Source organism: Heloderma suspectum, chromosome 8, assembly GCF_057233095.1.
Source record: "Heloderma suspectum isolate Gila_16-S chromosome 8, 16-S_ref, whole genome shotgun sequence".
Classification (NCBI taxonomy): domain Eukaryota; kingdom Metazoa; phylum Chordata; class Lepidosauria; order Squamata; family Helodermatidae; genus Heloderma; species Heloderma suspectum.
In genome coordinates, this window is record NC_139465.1 from 25,430,713 (window position 1) to 25,453,689 (window position 22,977).

General features: G+C 49.6%; 1 protein-coding gene across 2 annotated transcripts in view; it reads left to right on the forward strand.

The window, feature by feature from the left end:
• The window catches only part of EDC4 (enhancer of mRNA decapping 4), a 44,688-nt gene that overhangs the window by 19,880 nt on the left and 1,831 nt on the right, over positions 1-22,977 (forward strand). The window contains exons 13-28 of one of the 2 annotated variants that reach the window (XM_084813214.1): positions 1,253-1,325; positions 2,082-2,173; positions 2,492-2,605; positions 3,098-3,294; positions 4,396-4,484; positions 5,805-5,958; positions 7,418-7,881; positions 8,656-8,754; positions 9,560-9,712; positions 11,662-11,704; positions 12,580-12,760; positions 14,490-14,645; positions 16,895-17,010; positions 17,347-17,512; positions 18,541-18,727; positions 19,450-19,669. In XM_084813214.1, coding sequence (XP_084669340.1) covers positions 1,253-1,325; positions 2,082-2,173; positions 2,492-2,605; positions 3,098-3,294; positions 4,396-4,484; positions 5,805-5,958; positions 7,418-7,881; positions 8,656-8,754; positions 9,560-9,712; positions 11,662-11,704; positions 12,580-12,760; positions 14,490-14,645; positions 16,895-17,010; positions 17,347-17,512; positions 18,541-18,727; positions 19,450-19,669 — 2,504 coding nt within the window. The remainder of the gene's footprint in view (positions 1-1,252; positions 1,326-2,081; positions 2,174-2,491; positions 2,606-3,097; positions 3,295-4,395; positions 4,485-5,804; positions 5,959-7,417; positions 7,882-8,655; positions 8,755-9,559; positions 9,713-11,661; positions 11,705-12,579; positions 12,761-14,489; positions 14,646-16,894; positions 17,011-17,346; positions 17,513-18,540; positions 18,728-19,449; positions 19,670-22,977) is intronic. The other variant, XM_084813215.1, reaches the window with a different exon arrangement.

Here is a 22,977-nt window from a genome sequence, read left to right on the forward strand (position 1 = left end):
TATTGTGATTCGGGCTTCATCTCTGGGAAGTCGGGTCCTGACAGCTGGTTTGCAACTGTAAATTGCAGTGATATCCCAATTGGCAAAGCAGTGGCTTCAGCCCTTGCTCCACCTTCTGAAGCTGCTGTGCCTGACCTGGATGGGGAACAGAAAGGCTCAAGTAGCTCTAGCGAATGGTTGCTGATGTGTGTGCTGAGCTAGCTGTCTGCCCGCTGCTTTGATCTCACTGCCCTGTTCTTATACTTGCTTCTCCATGGATCTCAGCTTTTAACATGCTTTCCAACAACAGAAGACCAGGATGCCAAAACAGAGGAGAATCCCAGATGGGGTAGTCGCGCAGTGATCAAACCAGCACAGGCAAGACCAGCCCAGGGGTTTCTGAACAGGCCAGTCATCAGCTACACCACTCACTTGGGGGAGCTGCCCAGGAGTAAGAGGCCAGCATAAAGGCTTTACATAAAAACATAAGAAGAGCCCTACTGGATCAGACCAAGGGTCCATCTAGTCCAGCATTCTGTTCACACAGTGGCCAACCAGCTGTTGACCAGGAACCCACAACCAGGACACGAGCACAACAGCACCCTGCCACCCACATTGCCTGGCAACTGGTGTACATAGGTAGACTGCCTCTGATACTGGAGGTAGCATATAGCCATCAGGACTAGTAGCCATTGACAGCCTTCTCCTCCAAGAATTTGTCTAACCCCTTTTAAAGCCATCCAGATTGGCAGCCATCACTACGTCTTGTGGTAGCAAATTCCATAGTTTGACTCTGTGCTGTGTGAAGAGGTCCTTCCTTTGCTCTGTCCCGAAGCGTTCACATTGTCAGCAATAGGCCAAGGCAAAACTTTTGGGGCAGGGCTCTCAGGGCAAACAGGTGAAAGAAGCCCACAGTGTAAACCAGCCTTCCCCAATCTGGTGCCCTCCAGATGTAGTCCAACACAACTCCCAGAATCCCCCAGCCAGCATAGCCAATTGGCTGCGTTGGCTGGGAATGATGGGAATTGGAGTCCAACAGATCTGAAGCACACCAGGTTGGGGAAGGCTGCCCTGGCTGCTTTACCACGAACAGGCCTGTGCTGTGGTTGTGGCTGAAGGGGGACAGGTCTTTGTGAGCGGCTGCTGTTGCTTGGGAGGCCTGGGTGGGGACTGCCATTGGCGTCACGGTCTAGGCTGGGCCACATGCTGCTGCTGACAACAGGCGAGAGGAGGAAGCAAGTCCCAGTGTTCCAGCTCTTATTTTCTTTTTCAGAAGGCACTCAGGGTACTGGAGCTGTGGAATCAGCTGCAGGGGTGCTGATCAAACTCTTCTGTGTCCACACCAAGTGAGTATGGTGTAGTGCAGCTGCTTTTCCGGGGCTGCCCTCTGATTCTGTGTTGACTTAATGCAGGGACCTCCTGCTGGCATGTCTCATTTGGTCTTTGGCAACAAGAAAAATGGAGCGGTGCCATAGGTTAGAGGTGGGAGAAGGTAGATTGGGACTCGGAGACCCAAAGCGTCCAGTACAGGGCTAGATGGATCAATATGTCTGAGTATAAGGTAGCTTCATATGAAGTTTTGTGGACTACAGCCTATTTCCTCAGATGCAGGTGGGGGGAAGGAAACCGACACAGAAGCCAGCCCCCTCTCCCAGCCACTGGAAACTCTGTCGAAGTTCCTCTTTGATTTATGAGCCTGGGAGACGGGTGTGTTTGATTGTCCTTTTACTGCTGGAGCAGCTTGGGTAGAGAGTGATGGGTTCACCTTCTGATGACTCTTTTGGATTGGATCACTTGCATATGACACCTGGCTCTGAATGCATCTTGCAAGGAGGAAGGCTGAGCTTTGCCATTACGGTTATGCATACTTTAGAAAATGGAGAGGCTTCCCAAAGTCCCCATGAAGGAAAGAGCGACTGATTGGAACGGATTCAGACAACAAAGCTCCAAGTGTGAAATCCACACGGAATGAAAGGGGAGCCACTTGTCTGCTGCCTGCCTTCCCTTGCACTAAGCGGGACCGCGTGTTTAGCATCACAGTGCTTTCCTCAGTGGATCGAGACAAGGTTTGTGAACTGAAGCAATCTGCTTGAATGTCACAGGGCCCTTCAGGATGTACAGATCAGATTCCAGCCTCTCCATAGCCCAGACACAGCTGCTCCAATACCTTCTCATGGCTCCCATGAAGACTTTGGTGAGTGCTCTTCCTTCAGCCAAAGGTTCTGGGCAGAGCCATTGGTGTATTTCCTTGCAGTATTTTACATCATACTTATTAAGTTCTGCAACTGGGACAAACCAGACATATTTGTATATTTTGACCCCTTGCACACTTCTTTGCAGAATTTGGTTTTGATGGGGATGGGGGAGGTGAAAGGGATTCTGCTTTTAATCATAGGCTGGGAAGGAACGCGAGTGTTTCAGGCAGCCGTGGAAGGAGGCTGTGTTGATGGATACTGAGTTGTGTAAAAGTTGGAGCCCATGCAGACCCCTTCTGTTTTCCAAATTCATCTAGCCCAGCATCCTGTTTCCCTCATGGCTAACCAGATGCTTCTCAGAAGCGCACAAGCAGGACCTGAGGGCAGGAGCCCTATTCTTGCTGCTGTTCCCTGGCAACTGGTATTCAGAGGTATACTGCCTCTGATACTGGAGGTAGCATATAACCATCGTGACTGGTAGCCGTTGATTGCCTTATTTTCCATAAATTTGTCTAATCCCCTTTTAAATACGTGTAAGTTGGCAGCTGACACCATATCTTCTGGCAGCAAATTTCATAGTTTAGCTATATGCTGTGTGAAGAAGTTCCTCCCTTTATCTGTCCCAGATCTCCCGCCGTTCAGCTTCATGGGATGACCCCAGGTTCTAGTATTATGAAATCCACTTTCTCCACACCATGCATAATTTTATGTACCTCTATTATGTACTCAAAATCTTGCCTGTCCCTGACTTTGGATGTGGAGTCTCTTGGGAGCAGCCAGGGACTTTGGTTTATCTTGCAACTTGTGTGTTTAACATTATTTTTACTGGGTGGCTGGGATGATGTGTGTGTAATTAAAAAGAATTGCGCTCTTCCCTCTCAGTATGAATTTCTGTTTGTTAATCTGTATGGTGTGTTTTGAAGCATTCCCAGATCACTTGGCTGACCTGGGCACAGAAGGGCTGGGATCAGAGAAGGGATCTGTGCATGGCTCACAGCCTGACTTACGCCGCATTTCGGAGCTATCTGTGCCCGTGGACTTCCTCTCCCCATCTAATGACATGAAGCCCAAGCTCATGACCCCAGATGCATTCATGACTCCCAGTACATCTCTGCAACAGGTAGTTGCCTTGAGTTGGCAGAGTCAGAGGGGAAACCTGCTTATGTTTTGGCTTGGGCTTACTGCAAAAATTTCCCTGGCCAGCTTAATTAGGAGAGTATAATATACAGGACTTGGGAATGTTTAGCTCAGTGAATTACTGAAATGGGGCTTTTGATTTACCTTAGCAATGAAGGTGGTAGAATTCCCACCTAGGCGTCTCTTCTTCCTTTGCCAAAGGCTTTGATGGCCTCAGCAGTTTCTCGTATGGATCTTTCCATTTCAGGATGACAGTTTATTTGAAGGAAACCATTGATCCAGCTGCGCTAGTCATTTCCAGGTGCAAGCATAGGACAAAGAAGTGTGCTTGCAGTAAATGCAGGGTTTGAATGGCATTTTGGGGTAGCAGTTACCACAGGAAAGAAGTTTTTATTTGCAGTTCTGAAGAAAAAAGTTGTTGCAGTCATCAGGTTTTAAAAAACTTTTTAAACAAATATTAAAATCATAACTTCTTTTTGCATACAGCCAATCATAATGGGTTGGTTAGATCTGGGATTTTCTAGAACATATTCTTATGAACTTATCTAAATAGAAGCAGTGTCATAATACCTCCATACGGACAAAAACAAAAATCACAGTGCCAGTGAACTAGCTTTCACATTTCACAGAGCTCTTCCTTGGACACAAAGTTAAAAGAAACAAAAGGGGGAGAAAATATTATAGCAGTACAGGGCATGGTGGAAGCCTCACTGAGTAATGTTAGAGTCTTAAGATGGTGATTCAGGATGCTCCTTGCTGACCAATTAGGTTTGTTTGTGCCCAGGGCAGAAAATCCCTGGGATGCAGAAGCAATAGCCATTTTCAAAGCCAGGAGTTACTCAGATCTGTTCCTAGCACTAATTGGAACTCGCAAGTTCCTTGTAAAGCAGAAGTAAAGAGAAGCATAATTGTCCTTAAATTGAGATTATTTTTAGATGGTGCCTGAGTCTTTAATTTATTATTTTTAATATAGTCCAAATACAGATCTTAGCAGTAGTGTTAATAGTGTTCAATACGATGCATGCTTCCAAGTAAAATGCTAGCTAGGACGTTCTTTACTAACATATTGTGTTGTCTGTGCCAGATCACAGTGTCACCTGGAAGCAGCATTAGTTCCCTCACAGCTGTCACCACCATGAGCAGTTCTTCGGTCAGTGAGCCCCTCATTCCCAGGTAAGCTCTGGTCAAGGACGTCTTTCAGGTGCCACCCATGGCTTGCTTGCCAGGGGTGAATTGACTTCTCTGAGGATCATGCATCAGAATGAACTAAGTCCACAAAGTTGCTCCAGTGAGCTGTTGATAGCAGATCATATGTTCTTTCCAGAACTGCAGTTGTCAGATGTGCTACCCCTCTTCCCAAGGAGAGGTATCCCTTGCATCAATAACTCTCACGCCTCCAAAACCTTTCCTGGAACCTGTAGGCTCCACTCCATGTCATTGGGATGAACAATGGAGGCTGCTAATGGAATGAGATTGTGGGCCAATTGTGAAGGTATCCTAGACTAGGCGGGGAGGAATCCTGTTCCTCGGAATACAGTTGTAACTTGGATATAGAAGAGCACAGAGCCCAATTTGGCACTGTTCACCAGACAAGGCATAAGGGGACATCATACTTCTGATTTCTCATGTGCTAACGGAGAGCGAGACATGTTCCTAGTAAGACCACAGTGATAGCTTCAGTGGATCACACAGGTACTCCGCCGCTAATCTCTTCCTCGGACAGCTCTGGCTTACTTGAGGGAATGGAATATCATCTTGAGTAGGTCCCTTCCAGCTTTTTGGCTGTCAGTGTCATGGCTTCTTCCATGCAGTGTCTCTCAAAGAAGCCTCCTTTACTGAGAGCGCATGTTTGGTTGATGAGTGCAGCAGGACAGGAGTGGGCCGACTTGAAGCTTCTTGGATCTGCTTTGTTCTTTTAACTAGAACCCCCCAGGTCCACCAAGCAGACCCAGAAGTGAAATAGTGGCAGTGGGGAGGGTGGAGGAGAGCTAGATGTAAAACGCTTGCTAATGGAGTGGTGGCAATTACCTACTACAATACATGAGCCATGGCTGGATCTGCATATGTAAATCTACTTCTGAGTCAATTTAGACCAGGGATTTTAACATAGCTCTAAACAGCAAAAAGAGCAAGTCAGAGGGAACCAATTAATTGGCCAGCAGAGCTGCACAAAAGCCTGGTCAAGCGTGCCTACTTTGCAGGTAAGGAATGCTGAGGCTTGGAGATGAGCTGTTAACACAAGGCCAGTCATGGGAGGGAGTTCTTTTTACTTGGATTTTTACTTGCTACTGTTAAACTCTCGGGTGTCAGAAAGCCTTGCTGATCTAATACCCAGAGATCTACCAGTAGGTCGCAGTCTGCCTTCTGCCCAGCCCTGCTGTAGGACTGTAAAGTCAACAGAGTAGCCTTCCTTAACCGTGCTGTGGTAGGAGCCTTTGCCCTGGGGGTCTGCAAGCTTCCCATCGGTCACCGCTGCCTGTCTTTCTACTGCAGGCCGGCTGAAGAAGTGTCTCTGAGCCCAAAGATGCAGCTGGACGCCAGCCTTGCGCTGAGTGGCAGCACTGGGAGCCTGCAGACGAGCCCTCGAAGTCATTCAGTCCTCCTCCCTGGCCTTCCGGACAAACTGACCCCAAAGGCCCCCATCCCGGTAAGTTGGCTTCTCTCTGAGCATGCCAAGATGGATCTCCCTGTCCGACAACACTACCATCCCCACCGTGCCTCTGTGGTATCTGCTCCTGCACTCAGCCACTCTCATGTGCTTTCTGAGGTCTTAACATGCCAATTCCCAGACCAGCACCCCTTCTCCCTGCTCCTCCGGATGCTGCTTCCACAAATAGGGATTTTTAAGCGTGCAATCATTGCAATTTTTTAATTGTATTGCATTTATATCCTGCCTTTTTTCCTCTTGCAAGGAACCCGAGGTGACTTGCATGGTCCTCGTCCTCTCTAGTTTATCCTCACAACAACCCTGTGAGGTAGGTTAAGCTGAGAGTCAGTGACTGGCCCAAAATCACCCAGTGAGCTTCATGGCCCACTGGGGACTTGAACCCAGATCTCCCAAGTTCAGCACTCTGACCACTCCCACCGTGCTCTCAGATGTAGAGCTGTGACTCTCAGATACGTACCAAAGTGTGAGCAAAGTAATAAGAGACCTGGGCCTCCTGTGATCACCGGTCAGTAGTTCTCCATGCATTTACTATTGTTGAGCGGACAGCTTCTGCTTCTGTACTTACCTAGCTACTAGTTTCCTCACCATCATACTTTTAATCCCCCTAAAGCAGGGGTGGGTACTGTGTGGCCCTCTAGATAATGCTGGACTGCAACTTTCATCACCCTTAGCCAGCATTGCCAGTAGTGAGGGATGATGGGAGTTGCAGTCCAATAACATTTGAATGGCCACACATTCCCCATCCCTTCCATAAAGACACTATGCAACAGAGCCGGTGTGCTGTAGAGTGTTTGCTCTGTGCCCACGAAGCCCTGGGTTCTAGTCCTTGCTCGGCTATGAGGATCACTGGGTGAACTTCAGCCTGTCACTGTTTTTCCTGTTGGGTTATTGCAAGGATAGAATTGGGGAACCATCTACACTTCCCTGAGCACCGACGGGCAGAATAAAAATGCAAGTAAAAAACCCAAACCCACATGCTTGCAATGTACACATCTTTTAAATCTTGTGTTCTCTGTATGCTTTGTGTTTTAATTATATACTGCTTTAGGAGCAGCTACCCTACCCCACCCCAAAAAACAGCTGATATGTTTTTTTAAATAAATGTGGAAAATTACACAGACACAGTGGGGAAAAAAGGCAAGGTTAGGAAGGAGGGCAGGCAAGAAACTTGGATATCTAAGGGTGCAATCCTATGCGTGTTTAGAAAGAAAAAAGTCCTACAATTCCCAGCATCCCCCAGCTAGCATGAAAAAAAGTCCCCGGCATCTCCTAGCCTGAAAAAGTCCTACAATTCCCAGCATCCCCCAGCCAGCATGGGAGTTGTAGGACTTTTTTTCTGTCTGCACAGGCTTGTGCCCTGAGTAATCTTTCTAGGTACCTAGCAGTATAGGTTGTTACAAGGGAAATCAACTTTTTTTGATTTCCTTCTCTGGTCAAGGTTTCGCCAGGGAACCCTCCGCTTGTGCTGGACCGGCCAGAAGTGGAGCCTCTAGTGGCGCCCCAGTCGTCCCCCACCCGCGAGCGCTCCCCCGACGTCATTTCCTCGGCTTCCACTGCCATGTCCCAGGACATCCCGGAGATCGCCTCGGAGACCTTGCAGCGCAGCTTTGGGGCAGTCCCCTCAGGGCTCCCTGCAGAGGTGCTGGACTCCAACCCCCACGCGGACAGCATGGCGTCAGCAGCCTCGGCCTTGCACTTGCTGTCTCCGCGGAACCGTCACGGCTCGGAGCACAGCCACCACTCCCTGGACATGGCCCCCAATGAAGTGGACATGCTGACGGCGCCCTCGCTGCTGGAGACGGCCCTACCTCAGGAAAACGCCGCTTCCGACACGGGCGTGGGCCAGCCCTGGCCAGCCGCCCCTGACATCACCCGAGAGACCAGGAACAGCATAGCAGACAGGTTCCCACTCTCCCCTCCCCTCTTTCACGGGGCGATGATGCACTGTCTTGGCCATTGCGTGCTTGGTTCTTGGACCTCTGGGGTAATCGAGTGCGCACCCTCCCTTCCTGCCTTAGGGATGGAAGACGCTGCCTTGTGCCAGGCCAGACTGTTTGCCCATCCAGCCTGGTATTCTGAGTAGACGACCGTGGCAGTGGCTCTGCAGGATCTTGGAGATAGAGAGGTCCTTCCCAGCCTTATATTTCATTCTGTTTTAAACTGGAAATGCTGGGGATTGAAATGAGCGATGGCTCCTCACACTAAACACAGCCTTTAGGAGTGTGTTTTGGACACGGCCTGTAAAGAGCTCTTTTGGGAGCAGAGCTGAACTTGGGAAGTGTGGCAGAGGCAACTCTTATTCAGGGGATATGACCAGATGAGTTCGGGGCGGGGGGCACAGCCTACTGGCAGAGCAGCTGCTTTTCATGCAGAAAGTCCCAGGTTCAATCCCCAGCTTCTCCAAGTAGGGCTGGAAGAATTCAGGCCTGCCTGAAACCCTGGAGAGCAGCTGCCAGTCAGTATCAATGATACTGGGCTAGATGGACCAAGGGTCTGTTTCAGGATAAGGCAGCTTCCTGTGTTCCCACAAACCTACTTGAAATCAAATCTGAGTCCTATTTGAGCACTTTACACAAGAAAGGACAATAAACTGGGTCCCCTTGTGCTCTCTTCGCTTGCATGGATGAAGCAGAATAAATTCAGTTTGATGGAGTTGTCCCCTCTTTTCCCCCTTAGCCCCAGGAATGACGTTGAAGAGAAACACAAGAGCTCTTATCACAGGCACAGCTACCACCTGCTGCAGCATGACAGTCAGGACGCCAGTGCTGAGCAAAGGTATTGGCCACATGCAGATCTCTCTCCCTCTCTGTAGAGGTGTACTGGGTTCAACAGACGCTTCTGGCCACAGCAAACCAAATGAACCTTGGGATGATGCTGTATGAGAAACAGAGCCTCAGCAGCCTTGAATACATCTGCCTGTACACATGCAGTTTTCTCCCCAGAATCATGAGGGCTAGAAACCCTTTATTTGGTTTTAAATGTTGGCATTCCAGTACTTAAAATATATATGTTTGTTGTAGAGGTGGATGGTTTCTACGCTAGAAGCCATAAGCACACTCATCTGTGGTGTGATAGTGGCCAGGCAAATTGTGACGCCTTGCGATACAATCCGTTGCATTATTGCCCAGCTTTGCTCACTGGGCACAGAGCATTCCAGTGGCCCTTACATGTAACAGCTTGTCAGTTGTACACTAGGAATTCTGTGTTAGCAAATGCAAGGTGAGGGTGTGTACTAGTGTGTGTAGTACTTGAGACTCTTTGCATGTGTAGTACTCGTGCCACAGGTTGGTTGTTCATGGTATTAGGAAATTCAGAGCAGACTCTGGGTTTATTGTTTCTACAAAGCCAGGTCTCTTGGACAAGAATGGAGCTATCTGTGCTGAATTTTGAAATAGCTATTGGCCACTTCCTTGGTGGAAAAAGGTGGCAGCATAAATATGCACCTTACCCCAGTTCACCATAGGTGGCTAGTGCCCTGTTCTCTTGCTGAGCCATGGGGTCTGTCCGTCTGAGACTGTTGCTGGGACAAGGAGTCATCAGGACTGCTAGCAACCTGCCTTCCCCTCTCTTCTCTCTGCAGTGATCACGATGATGAAGTTGCAAGCTTGGCTTCGACGTCGGGTGGATTTAGTGCCAAAGCAGCTTCCCAGCGGCTGCCCGTGAAGGACTGGAAAGCCAAGGGGTCCCCACGAGGCTCCCCAAAGCTAAAGAGGAAGGGGAAGAAAGATGATGGGTAAGTATGTGCCCTGTAATGTTGGAGGTAATTGGTTCCCATCAGCAGCCAAGCAGGTCCTTTTCCTTTACATTTTTGTAACGTCGTTGGCTTTTCAGTCCAAAGCACAGAAGCTTCACATTATGGCATCTTTCTCCCACATTGTCACCATTCACTGCCCCACGCACACAGAACGTATGTGAGAGATGCATCAGGAAGCCCATAGTTTGAATTTTGCCTCTGCCATCACTAGGTAGGCTTAGGCAAGTCATTCGCTCTTGGGCTTAGGCACCCCCCACTTCTTCCTCCCTGTCTGCAAGGTAGGGTTAATGATATAGACCTACCTGACAGGACTGTTGTAAGGCTTAAAACAGAAATAATGTTCGCAAAATGCAAATGAACACCAGGAAGGCACCTAGGAACATAAGAAGCTGTCTTATACTGAGTCATACCCTTGGCCCATCTAGCCCAGTATTTGTCAGCACTGACTGGCAACAGCTCTCCCGGTTTCAGGCAGGATTCTTTCGTCACCCTACCTGGAGAAGCCGGGAATTGAACCTGGGACCTTCTGCATGCAGAGCATGTGCTCTGTCACACTGAGCTATGGCCCCTCCTAATTTATTAGTAGAAGTAGCATTTCCAAACCCACAATTATAATCCAGCCAACCAGCATATAAACAGAAATGAAATTATTTAGAATAATGAAACAGAGAAATGAGAGGAGGATGTCCCGATAGTATAGGTGAATGCTCTGGGCTTCAAAAAGATCCAAGAACTCTGGTCAAGCAATTTGGCACTTGTGGAGGCCTTTTATATGTAGAATATGCATTGTTTGACACTGTGGTTTCAAGAATATTGTTTACCCAGGTCTTGTGGGCGGGGGGTGCATCTGAGTTGGTGGTGTTAACTGGACTGCGGAGCAGAAATTTTCCTGACATTCCCTTGGAAACCTCAGCTAGATGGGTGGCTGGTGCTGAGTCTGCAGAGATGGGCATGGGCTTGCTGCATGCAGTGTGCGGTTGCTTGCCTGCTTTTCTTTTGCAGGAGGGCTGTTCACTTTGCTGGGCCTCGGGTCTCCTGTGCCAGCTGAATGGCAGCGGGGGTGTTCACCATTTGGGGCATGAGTGGGCAACCTGCAGGCCACATGCAGCCCTCTGCCTCTTTCCATGCAGCCCGGGGAGCCCCACCCACATTCCCCACAAGGAAAAAACAAACACTGCTGTTAGCACTGCTGGGAAAGCAATCCTGTTTGGGATTGCTGGTGAGCAGAAGAGGCTTTAGCCTCCTCCCAGCAGTCCTTAAGCTGCTGAGATCGTTGTTTCCCCGCTGCTAATAGCGTCCAGAATACAATGATTTCCCAGGGGATCACTGGAGGGTGGAAGAGGCATTAATATTCCCATCCACCAGTGATCCCATCTCAGCGGGCAGAGAGGGGAGGTTTAACCCTCCACATCCCTGTGCGCTGAGATTTGTATGGCGGGGGGGGATGCACATGCACAAAAATGTGTGGCCGCCAGCCCGCCCCCTGGCTCTGCATACAACCTTCATGGCGAAAAAAGGTTGCCCACCCTTGATTTGGGGGATGGACTGCTAGCTCTGAAGCTGTACTATGCCTTGTTCTTTGCCAGCACTCTCTGTGACTTCAGTCAGACTGCTGAAGCAGTCCTGGCTAGTGGTTAAATGTATTCCGCAGTCTTCAGAAATATTGAACGCTGTATTTCAAACGCATCTGGGAGTTTGCTTTATATACTGTCAAAGCTGCAAATTCTGGACTAGTCTCTTAGGTTCCAAGAGGAACCCACGAGAGAAGAAAAATACTCTGGCGATTTCTGAGCCAGAAAATACACACCTGTGCTTTTTGCAGCAGAATGACGCCAGTACTAGGCCACATTCCGATGCGATCCCCGTGGTGATGCACTTGGTACTTGGTGCGTGCAGTTCATGCAGTCACGTTAACATCTTCTCTTCAGTTCCAGGGACGTGACACGCTCGCCACGATCCTTCGAGCAGCAGGTTAGTCGTCTTTTTCCAGAAATTCCATATACTGCAGGCTTTTGCCATTCCCACAAGGAATGCCCTTCCGTCCTCTCCTCTTCTGGCATTACACAGGCTTGGGGTTCAAGAAGCAAATAAAAGAAGAGGGAGAAGGAGACAGAGGACATCCCTGCCTCATCCCCCTTTGTATCATGACACGTTCTGGTGTGACACCATTTCTTAGGACTCCAACCACTGGATTTTTGTAGGTTGCTCTCACTCATCGTCTAAATGGCGTTTTCGGAATCTAAAACTGTAGGTTTCTGCTGTGAAGAGATCTGTTTCATGCACTCAAAAGCTTTCTCTGCATCGAGAGAAAATAGGACCCCAAGTTCGATTGCTCCTCTGAAATTGCGGGGATGTCCAACAGAGACGTAAGGTGATCTGCTTCTACCCTCTGCCTCACAAAAAACCCTCCTGACCAAGCCTGGAAGCTCCAGTTGTGATCTGCTTGGTAAAATAGGTGTCAGAGTTTTGAAATCCACATTGAGGAGGGAAATCAGTTTGTAACTTGAACATGCGACGCTGTTCTTCTCTGGCTTTAGAGTTTCCAGATATTGAGGCACCATGATGTCAGTTGTGATAGATGGTCCTTCTCAAATGTTTCTTTGTGTGCCTCTTTCACTAAAGTTGTCTGCTGATGACATGATATAAAACTTAAACTTATCCAAGCCAGAAACTAACTCCTTGGTCTTAAACACTGCCGCATCTTTGCATTGGGATTTGTTGGTGTGTCCAGTTTGCTCCCACGCAGTGGGTTGGACCCCATGTGTGTTGCTTCCTCTCATCATAACACAGCAGGAACCATTGGGGGTCACAGAGTGCTGACTTTTTCGTGCCTCTTCTTCCAATAGGTTGCTCCTGAGTACCAGGACGAGCTGATGTCTCTGCTGAGGGCCCAGCAGAGGGAGATGGCTGAACTGAGACAGAACCAGATGGACCTCATGCAGAGGCTCACCGACCACCTGGACGCGGTGCAGAACTCCCTCATGGGCCACGTAGAGCGAGTGATGGATTCCCAGCAAGAGCAGGAGCGTATCCTTCCTAGGAAAATGGGCCCTTCTCTGTCCTGGCTTTGTCCCGTGGAGGCTGTAGCACAGTGGTGTGGTGGAGCCAGGGCTCGCAGGGATGCAGCATCAGGATATTTTTTATTAGCAGACATGCTGAGGTCCTCTGCCACCCCCCTCAGACTTGCCTGTTCCCTCTGAGCTCAGCTGCAACCATCCCGGTAGTTGAGGGGGATGGGGAAGAAGGATAAACGCAAGACCGTGTATAACCGTATATACTGTTAAGACCTTTCTCTTATTCGCTGTATAATTATTCTGTATGTTTCTCCTTTCCCTTCAGTAGTCGAGGTTATGTAGGGATTGGTTGCTCCTCCCGCTTGCTTTGTGGGCAGGGCTATGCAAATGACCTCACACTTGGTCGCCTCCAGCGGGAGGAGCCAGTCCCAGCCCTAAACCAAAACGTGATACATGCTGCCTCTGGAAAATAAAACTAACGATGTAGAGTTAAACTTCATTCTGAAAAGGTTTAAGAGGTTCCCGTCAATCCCATTTGAGCCACTCTTCCTCCAAGAAACCCAGTGTCAAGAATGGATCGTCCTCTCCCTTCACAGTCAACACCACAATAGACACAGCTTCAGGCTAATACAACTTTCTTTTGCTAGAGCCTAGACTCTCTGCAAATGCAGATTCAAGGAAACTCTGAAGCCCACGGCCCAGCTAGCTTCGCAGGGATGCCCCTCCCTTAGGGTGGCTCCCTCCTACATTGGCTTCCAAGAGTGGCTATCCCGGCAGAGCGCCTGAGCCCTGCCCCTAACTTTTCCTGCTTTGTGGCGTGCCCTAGCATCTCTCAAGTCATGCCCCTCCTCCTCCTCCTCAGGAACTTGAATTCCCACATCGGAGGGAGGGGGCAGAGACTCAGCCTGTGCCATCTGTTTGTCAAGGCCATCGGAGGAAACCCTCGCAGCATCCAGGCACTCTAGGGGGTGTCCCTCCCGCATGCTTTGATCTAGCAGTTCTAACTCTGACTCAGAATCAGAGCTGTCAGACATCTGAAAATGCTGGGACTCCCCTGATGCCCAGGGGCACAGCTGGCACTATCACAATCCTTTTTTGGCCTCACCACAACCCTGTGAGGTAGGTTCTAAAGCACTCAGAAAGCGCTGTCTAGAGATGCTTTTTATTTTTGCTTGTTTGGGTTGTGGTGGTGCTTGTAAGAAATAGAGAGCGAGGATCCAAGCTGGTCCTTTTGTCAGAAGCGGTCATGCTATTTCTCCATCTAGCTGGGTATCGTCTGCCATAACTCCCAAGCATTTAATGGCATATGGTGAGGCACTTGTGTGAGCTGTGTTGAACAGGTCTGTTATTGAAATTGTGTGCTGAAATTGTTTTTAGCTATTTAAATTGCTTTAAATTGTGTGTGTTAAAATTGTTTAGACTATGTTTGATTATAATGTTGTATTATGTGGTGTTGTGTAGTGTTATAATGTTGTGGTTTTTCTTTTATGTGTGTGTGTGAGTTGTTGTGAACTGCCCAGAAAGCCTCAGCTATTGGGTGGTATAGAAATAATAATAACAGCAACAACTGGCAGCGGCTGTCCAGGGGCTCAGGCAAAGGTCTCTCCCATCACCAGCTCCCTGATACCCTTTAGTTAGAGGTGCCCGGGATTTGAACCTGGGCCATTTTGCATGCATCATGCGTGCTGCACACCCACAGCCCTGGCTGTTCCCTTTGTGTTCCTTAACTCTCTGGGATTCAGAGCGGAGGCTGGACCAGGCCCTAGCTGAGGGACAGCAGCGCACTGGGCAACTGCAGGAGCACCTTTCCCAACAGCTTTCCCAGTCCCTCTCCACGGCTGCCTGCAATCGGCTGGAAAGGACCATCCGCGAGGAGATGAAAAAGACAGTTCCCCCTTGTAAGTCCCACGTTGCAGGTTTCAATCTGCTTACAAAGCAACCAGCTGCTTTGGTTACTTTGAAATGAGAGTCCTGGCCAGAAACCACTCTGGCATGGAGCGCTGAGTGCTGAGCAAGGACCTTGGAAAGAAGGTGCAGAGCCAGCTCTGTGAAGATCCTGGTTCCCAAGGCTCGCTGAGAGACGAGTCTGTGATTCCCCTCTGCAGCACCGGCTGCTCTTTTCAGTTTCTCTCCTCTGGAGACGGTTAACAAGACAGGAAGGATTGACGCCACGGTTTACAGCAGGGGTGCGGACCCTTTTCAGCCCGAGCCAAATTCTGTTTCAGACAAGTGCTCTGGGGCTTGCGTTCAGTGCAAGGGGGCAGTCAAAGGGGCCTGCCCCAAAATTAAAAAACCAGCAAATTTTAACTTAAAGCTCTTACCGCTGGTAACGAAATTTTAGGAGAGGCATTTCAGTCTTTTAGAATGGGAGGAAAAAGCTGCACAAAAGCCAGGAAACCCCCCAAACGATGGGTGGTTGGGGGAAAGGGGCTGGGGCCAGAGAAAGGGAGCGTGGCCTCCTGGGAAATCCTGAAGGGCCGGATTGGGAGCCCCAGCAGGCCAGTTTTGTCCCCCGAGCCTGCAGTTCTGCACCCCCGCTCTAAGATGTGGTGACTGGCTACCAGGGGGATGTCCTCCTCACTGGTGGTGCCACAGTTATGGAATGCTGTCCCCAGAGAAGTCTGCCTGGCACCAACATTGTTGGTTTTTTGGTGCCAGGAAAATACCTTTTTGAATAGGGGGAAAGGCTGCACAAAAACCAGGAAACCACCAATGATTGGTGGTTGTGGGGAAAGGGTGGGCCCAAGGGAGGGGGCGTGGCTTTCTGGGGAACCTTGAAGGGCTGGATTGGGATGCCCAAAGGGCCAGATTTGGCCCCCTGGGCTTGAGGTTCCACACCCCTGGTTTACAGGGATGGCCTATATATGTCATAGAATCATAGAATAGTAGGGTTGGAAGGGGCGTACAAGGCCATTGAGTCCAACCCCCTGCTCAATGCAGGAATCCAAGTCAGAGCATCCCTGACAAATGGCTGTCCAGCCTCGTCTTGAAGGCCTCCAGTGTGGGAGAGCCCACCACCTCCCCAGGTAATTGGTTCCATTGTCGTATTGCTCTTACAATCAGGAAGTTTTTCCTGATGTTCAGCCGGAATCTGGCTTCCTGTAACTTGAGCCCATTATTCCGTGTCCTGCACTCTGGGATGATCAAGAAGAGATCCTGGCCTTCTTCTCTGTGACAAACCTTTCAAGTACTTGAAGAGTGCTATCATATCTCCCCTCAGTCTTCTCTTCTAAAGGCTAAACATGCCCAGTTCTATCAGTCTCTCCTCACAGGGCTTTGTTTCCAGTCCCCTGATCATCTTTGTTGCCCTCCTCTGAACCGTCCCCAGTTTGTCTGCATCCTTCTTAAAGTGCGGTGCCCAGAACTGGACACAGTGCTCCAGATGAGGCCTAACCAGTGCTGAGTAGAGGGGAACTAGTACTTCCCGGGATTTGGAAGCGATGCTTCTATGAATGCAGCCCAAAAGAGCATTTGCCTTTTTTGCAGCCACATCACATTGTTGGCTCATATTCAGCTTGTGATCGACAACAATTCCAAGATCCTTCTCGCTTGTAGTGTGGTTGAGCCACGTATCCCTCATCTTGTAACTGTGCATTTGGTTTCTTTTTCCTAGGTGCAGAACTTGGCATTTATCCCTATTAAATGTCATTCTGTTGTTTTCTGCCCAGCACTCCAGTCTATCCAGATCACTTTGAATTTTGTTTCTATCTTCCAAAGTATTAGCTATCCCTCCCAATTTTGTGTCATCTGCAAATTTCATCAGCATTCCCTGCACCTCCTCCTCCAAGTCATTAATAAAAATGTTGAAGAGCACTGGGCCCAGGACTGAGCCCTGAGGTACCCCACTTGTTACCTCTCCCCAGCTTGAGAAGGTCCCATTGATAAGCACTCTTTGAGTCCGATTCTGTAGCCAACTGTGGATCCACCGGATCGTTGTTTCATCTAGCCCACTTTGAGCTAGTTTGCTCATCAGGATATCATGGGGCACTTTGTCGAAAGCTTTGCTGAAGTCGAGGTATATGATGTCTACAGCATTCCCACAGTCTACAAGGGAGGTTATGTCCCCACCCAACTTCCTCATATTGCTTCCCACATATGGACAGAAAGAATGGGGGCATCACTTTGTTTTCTGTCTTCCGCTAACCAGGCATTTCCAAGACCCTGGATCCTGTTACTGGGCAGCTGAGTAATACTATTGCAGCCAAGCTTACGTCCATCGAGGGGACGCTGAAGGAGAACGTCACCAAGCTGGTGAAATCGAAGGTAATGTGGGGCTTAGCTGCTGGGAGCAGGTTCCCCTCTTTTGCCAGCTTACTTTGGAAGGGAGCTGGTTTGTGGTGGCAGCAAAGCGTGCAAGTAGTGTGTGCCATTCCAGCACTTCATTCTACAGCTGCTGCCCAGTGGCCTGTAATGCCTCCGCCCCCCTCTACAGGGTGGCAGTGTCCTGCTACACTATGCAAGACAGGCCAGGTGCCCCCTCGAGGTGTTGGTGGCCTTGGCATTTCTTCTTTCGGGTTTTTTTCCTGTTTTTCATTGCAGGGTGGGGGATATATCAGTAGCCATGCTGAACTTCGGGCTGTGCTTATGCTTTAATTCCAGAACCTTACAGATGCCATTGCCCGGGCAGCCACTGATGCCTTGCAAGGACCCATGCAGTCGTCTTACAGGGAGGCGTTCCAGAGCGTGGTGCTGCCTGCTTTTGAGAAGAGCTGTCAATCCATGTTCCAGCAGATCAATGACACCTTCAAGCAAGGCACACAAGAATGTACGTCCTGCTCACTTGCCCCTCTCTTTCCAGCTTCATCTTCCGCCAGCCCTGGGGAACATTAGCTACAGTTTACCAAACTCTATGAAACAGCCATTCTGGAAAGAGGAAGAATCCCTTTTTAGCTGTGGTTCAGCAGATTCATGGGAGAGGGTTCTATCAATGGCCACTGGCCATGATAGGCGAATAGAACTTCCATGTTTGGGGACAAGCAAGAAGACATTTGTCTTCATGCCCAGCCTGAGGGCTTCCTGGAAATGTCTGGCTGGCCATTGTGGGGAACGGGATGCTGAACTACTTGGACCGATAGTGTAGCAGTGGCTACTAGCCAAGGCTGCTCTTAGGTTCTTAAAGTGACAAACCCAACCCTTTTTGTTGGGTTCAAACCCATGGGTTCTCATTCTTTCCATGTCACTGTGAGGCTAGAATGCTATAAATTGGGGGCTGATCACAGAATGCTATAAATTGGGGCATTGGGGCTGATCACAGCAGCCTCTGAGGCTGTGGTGTGTGCAGCTGCCATTTTGAATATGCTACCCCTGCATCAGGGGTGGTCATGTCATGTAAACCCAGCAAAGTCACTGGGTTCACACGACACCACAATCCCCGAGCAGAGGTTGCATGTGCAAGTTGGCACCCATGGGCATCATGGCTCGTCGTGGTTAAATAACCCACAACGAACCATGGCATGTTGTCCAAACCCGGTCGCTATGAGTGTGCCAGGCCTGTACTTTGGGCGATGGCTCAAAGGTTTCTAGGCACATCCAGAAAATCACTATTCCACAGCAGGAAGAAACGGAACACGTTAGATGAAGTTTTTGTATGCTCCTTTATTTCTTGTATGCCTGGCTGCAAGATTTGGAAAACTGTGCCAGTTTGAGGATTGGAGTGAAGACCTGAGGAACGTTACAGGGTGGGAGTGCGGGAATCAAGGGTGACGAGGCAAAGGACAGGAGCTGGGGGCCATTGACGAATGGGCTTCAGCTGTACCCAGCCTGTGTTGAGTGTTTGTGAATCCCCTCCCATAGATATTCAGCAGCTGGAGACCCATCTGAAGAATAAGAAAGCGCGAGAGCAGGACGCCCGGGACTCTCTGCTGGGCCAGCTCCGGCAGCTGGTCAACTCCTTCCAGAGCACAACCGACCAAATGGCATCCACCGTTGTGGCCAGCGTGCACTCCGAGGTGCAGCATCAGCTTCATGTAATCGTGGGCAAGTGAGTGTTTGGGCGCAGCACGTGCATCTCCTGTAGATGGAGTGGTAAACCTGAGCATTATCCCCACATCAGTACCGTGCCCGCGCAGAGCCGGATTTACAGCTGTGGTCTCCTGTGCCAGACCGTGTCCAAGCTCCATGGGTGAACCAGCTCAACTGCAAACTTCACATACAAATGTGAGAAAACTGCGCCAACATGTTCTGCGACTCCCTGGCCTGCCAGGCTATTTTAATTAGTGCCCTTTTCTGGTCTTCATACTAGCCAGGCCATTGGCACTGGAAGTTTCCCGACAGCTGGGACCTGTCCCCCGTCTTGGGAACTGTCGCCATGTTCAGAGCAGTTAAGAGAATAAGATGGGAACATTATCTGGAGTCACTCCCGATATAAAGAATGATCTAGGCCCCCAATATGACCACGACCCTACTTTGCGGAGTATTTACTTTGCTGGTTAATCCAGTCCCCCCGTTTCCATGGATATACCATTCAGTCGCTCTGAAGGTAAAACCTAAATCCACAAAATGAATCCATTCATTGGACATTTGGGCATAAAGGACTAGTGGGATGAATCGGGGGCAAGGATATTGTTTGCCTGCCTGCCGTTTGTGTGCAGAGGAAGAGGCGCCAGCCCTGAGCAGGTGCACAACTTTCATCGTTCCCCTCCGTGTGTTCCACCCCCCAGGATCCGCATGACCCTTCTCATCTCCCATTTTTCTTCCCTCCAGCATGCAGGAGTCCATCCTGGCCCAGGTGCAGCGAGTGATCAAGGGAGAGGTGAGCATGGCCATGAAGGAGCAGCAGGCCGCCGTCACCTCGAGCATCATGCAGGCAATGCGCTCCGCTGCAGGCACGCCCATCCCTGCCACTCACCTAGACTTCCAGTCCCAGCAGGCTCATGTGCTGCAACTGTTGCAACAGGGACACCTGAATCAAGCCTTCCAGCAGGTATGCATCCCTCCAGCCGCGGAGGTGAGATGGTCTCTCCAACTGCCCACGGAAAGACCTGGGTGTGACCTCCCAGAGCTGCAGGGAGTCAATCGCAGAGCCCAGCAAAGAGATAACCAGGGAGGTTCTCACTCTTATTGCCGAGCATTCAGCGTACGGGTGTCTCCTTCCTGGGAGTCTCTTTCTAAGGCGCAGCTGATTCTCTACTTCTGAACCAACAGGGGGCGCACAGAGCAGCTGTTTTATAGTTCACAGTATAACATTTAGGTATAACTGAAATGCCATGCTGATGCATATATATCCACTCCTCCACCCTGTATATGCTGCATGTTGAAGGTAACCTAATATAGATTAGTTACTCCCTACCATAGTTCACTATGCTATCTCTATCTTACTTGCTCTCCAGATTGGGAAAGGGTGTCTTCAAGTGTGCAAAGTTTGTAAGATTATCTATGGTGTGGAAAAAAGTGGATGGATAGAGGGGGGGCGGTTCTTGTTCTCCCATGATACAAGAACATGGGGTCACCCAATTGATGGGCAGTAGATTCAAGACATATAAAAGAAAATTCTTTTTCATGCTACACACCATTATTAACACATTCAGTGCTTTTTTTGTCATGTTCTTTTTCCTGTTTTTCCCCCCTTCTTTTTGTTTTTGTTATAATTGCAAATGAAAAATTTTAAAAAATACTACACACCATTAACTTCACGGAATCTGCTACCACAGGATGTAGTGATAATCACTAGCTTAGACGGATTTAAAACAGAATTAGACAAAGTAATGGAGGGTAAGGTCTTATCAATGACTGTATGCAAGTAACTCCAAGGTTGAGAGGCAGTGTATGCCACTAAATACTGGTTGCGGGGGGCGGGTGTGTGTGAAAGCAGTGGATGGCTATTGAGCATCTGTTTATTTGCTTGTTGCCTTTCCACTGGACTGTGCCCAAACTAGCTTGCAACATATCAAATGAACAGCAATAAACAGAACATTAAAAAAAAAAACCTTAATAGGAACAATTATGAATTGCCACAGCATCAATAAATACATTTGTTTTAAACATAAATCAATCCATACAATGTTGAATAAAATGATTCAAATCAACTGACCTAATTCAACAGCTTAGAAGTGAACGGGAGAGAGAATGAAGACCAACATAAAGAATAAGAACGAACCCCATCCAAGGCCTAATACAGCCTTCTCCAATTGTCAAGGGCTCCTTGGAGGCCTCTCTCAGTCTAATCCAGTAGCCAAGTCCAGACACAGACAAAGGGATTCCTTTCAAAGCTTTATTTTTCTTTTACAACTTAACAACTCTACCGTTGGCAACTAGATCTGAGCAGCAGAGTACCTATGCCCTAAGTTGGAACAGTTGGTCCCCGTTTGAAAGGGAATTACTGGCAGACCCCTGAACTTAAGGACTAGGGAGAGTCCCTCCCCTTTTCCCTTGGATCCTCTGGGCGCAGCTGTTGTTTGCGTGCCAACCAGGCACTACGCCTCCTCTGTGCGCCCTCCATTTGGCGCCGCTCTCTGCGTCGGCGTCGCGCGTCCATCAAGTCTGCTTCCCATGCTCTGTCACTCCCTGGACTGCTATCTAAGCTAGGAATGCTGGTGGGAGGAATCTCCGTCAGCTGTGGGCCCTGGGAAAGAGGAGCGCGCTCCTCTCCCAGGAGCGACTGCTCTTCCTCAGAATCAGAACTTCTCTGGGATTCTATGGGCTCAGTGTCCACCCTGACACCAATCTGGTGCCCTCTAGTTGTTTTGGACCTGAGAAGGGCTGTGGCTCGGTGTGATAGAACACGTGTTTTGCATGCAGAAGGTCCCAGATTTGATCCCCGGCAACTCTTAAGTAGGACTGGAAAAAGCTCCTGCCTGAAACCCTGGAGAGCCATTGTTGCCAGTCAGTATCAACAATATTGGGCAGCTTCTTGTGTTCCTGTGACTTCAACTCCCATTAGCTGCAGCCAGCATGGCCAATGGTCAGGAATGCTGGGCAGTGTAGTCCGAAATCTGGAGGACAGATGTTGGGAGAGGCTGGCCTAATAGATCTCCATGCCACAGAGGTCATGTGGAATTCTCCACCATTCACCTGTGCACATGGCTTGGTGGCCACACCGTTCTCACTTGTGACAGCCTTCCTTTCTCCCTCCCTCGCCGCTCTCCCCTGCATCTCCTCTCTCGGCCCCCTCCCCAGCTCTCCCCTTGGGACGTGAAGATTGCCACGCCTCCTTCAAGGCCTGCATATGCTCGCGGCGTTGCTATGAGTTGGCCTATCTCCCCCAAACACACTTTCCAGCAGTGTCTTCCAGGCAGCAGACGTTATCAGTCGCCAGGGTTCTGTGTGGGGTGTGAGGCAAATGGAAACCTTCGCCCACGGGTGGGGAACCGGTAGCCCTCCAGATGTTCTTGGACTGCAACTCCCATCAGCCCTAGCCAACAGCCAATGGTGAAAGATGATGGAAGTTGCAGTCGAACATCTGGGGACACAGCTCAGTGGCGGAGCCCCTGCTTTGCATGCAGAAGGTCCCAGGTTCGATCCCCGGCATCTCCAGGTAGGGCTGGAAGAACTCCTGCCTGCAACCCTGGAGAGTGTTGACAATGCTGGACTAGGTGGACTGACTCAGTCTAAGGCAGCTTCCTATATTTCACCGCGAAATCCCGACGTGCCCCATCCCTGGCAAAGAACCCCTTCATGTTAGTCTCTGCTCCAAGCTGCTGCCTTCATGCCCTGCTTGTGGCCTTCCTGGAAGCATCCGGCTGGCCACCAGTGGGGCTGCTCTGACCTTCTTATGGGATGAGATTTCAGATCTACGCTGGCGATTTTGAGAAAACTCCCTGGAAAAGACCCTGATGCTGGGAAAGACTGAAGGCAAAAGGAGAAGGGGACGGCAGAGGATGAGATGGCTAGATAGCATCACTGATGCAATGAATATGGACTTGAGCACGCTCCGGGAGAGAGCGCAGGACAGGGAGGCCTGGCGTGCTGTGGTCCATGGGGTCATGAAGAGTCGGACACAACTGAACGACTGAACAACAACATAGGAAGTGCAGCTTCCTATACCCACACTAGACCCATAACAAATGGGTCTGGTCTCCTGTATGCACCTTTCCATCATTCTTTGGGCCTAGGTTCCTGTGGCTGCTGGTGCTCCGTAATTGTACCCCATAATCTGCTCTGTCCCTGGGTGTCTGCACATGTCCGTCTGTGGCAAGTGAGGGCCACATGGTTGTCTGTGGCAAATGAGGGCCACAAGAAGTGGAGACTTCGCTTCCTTAGGGCACAATCCTATGCATGTTTAGACAGATAAAA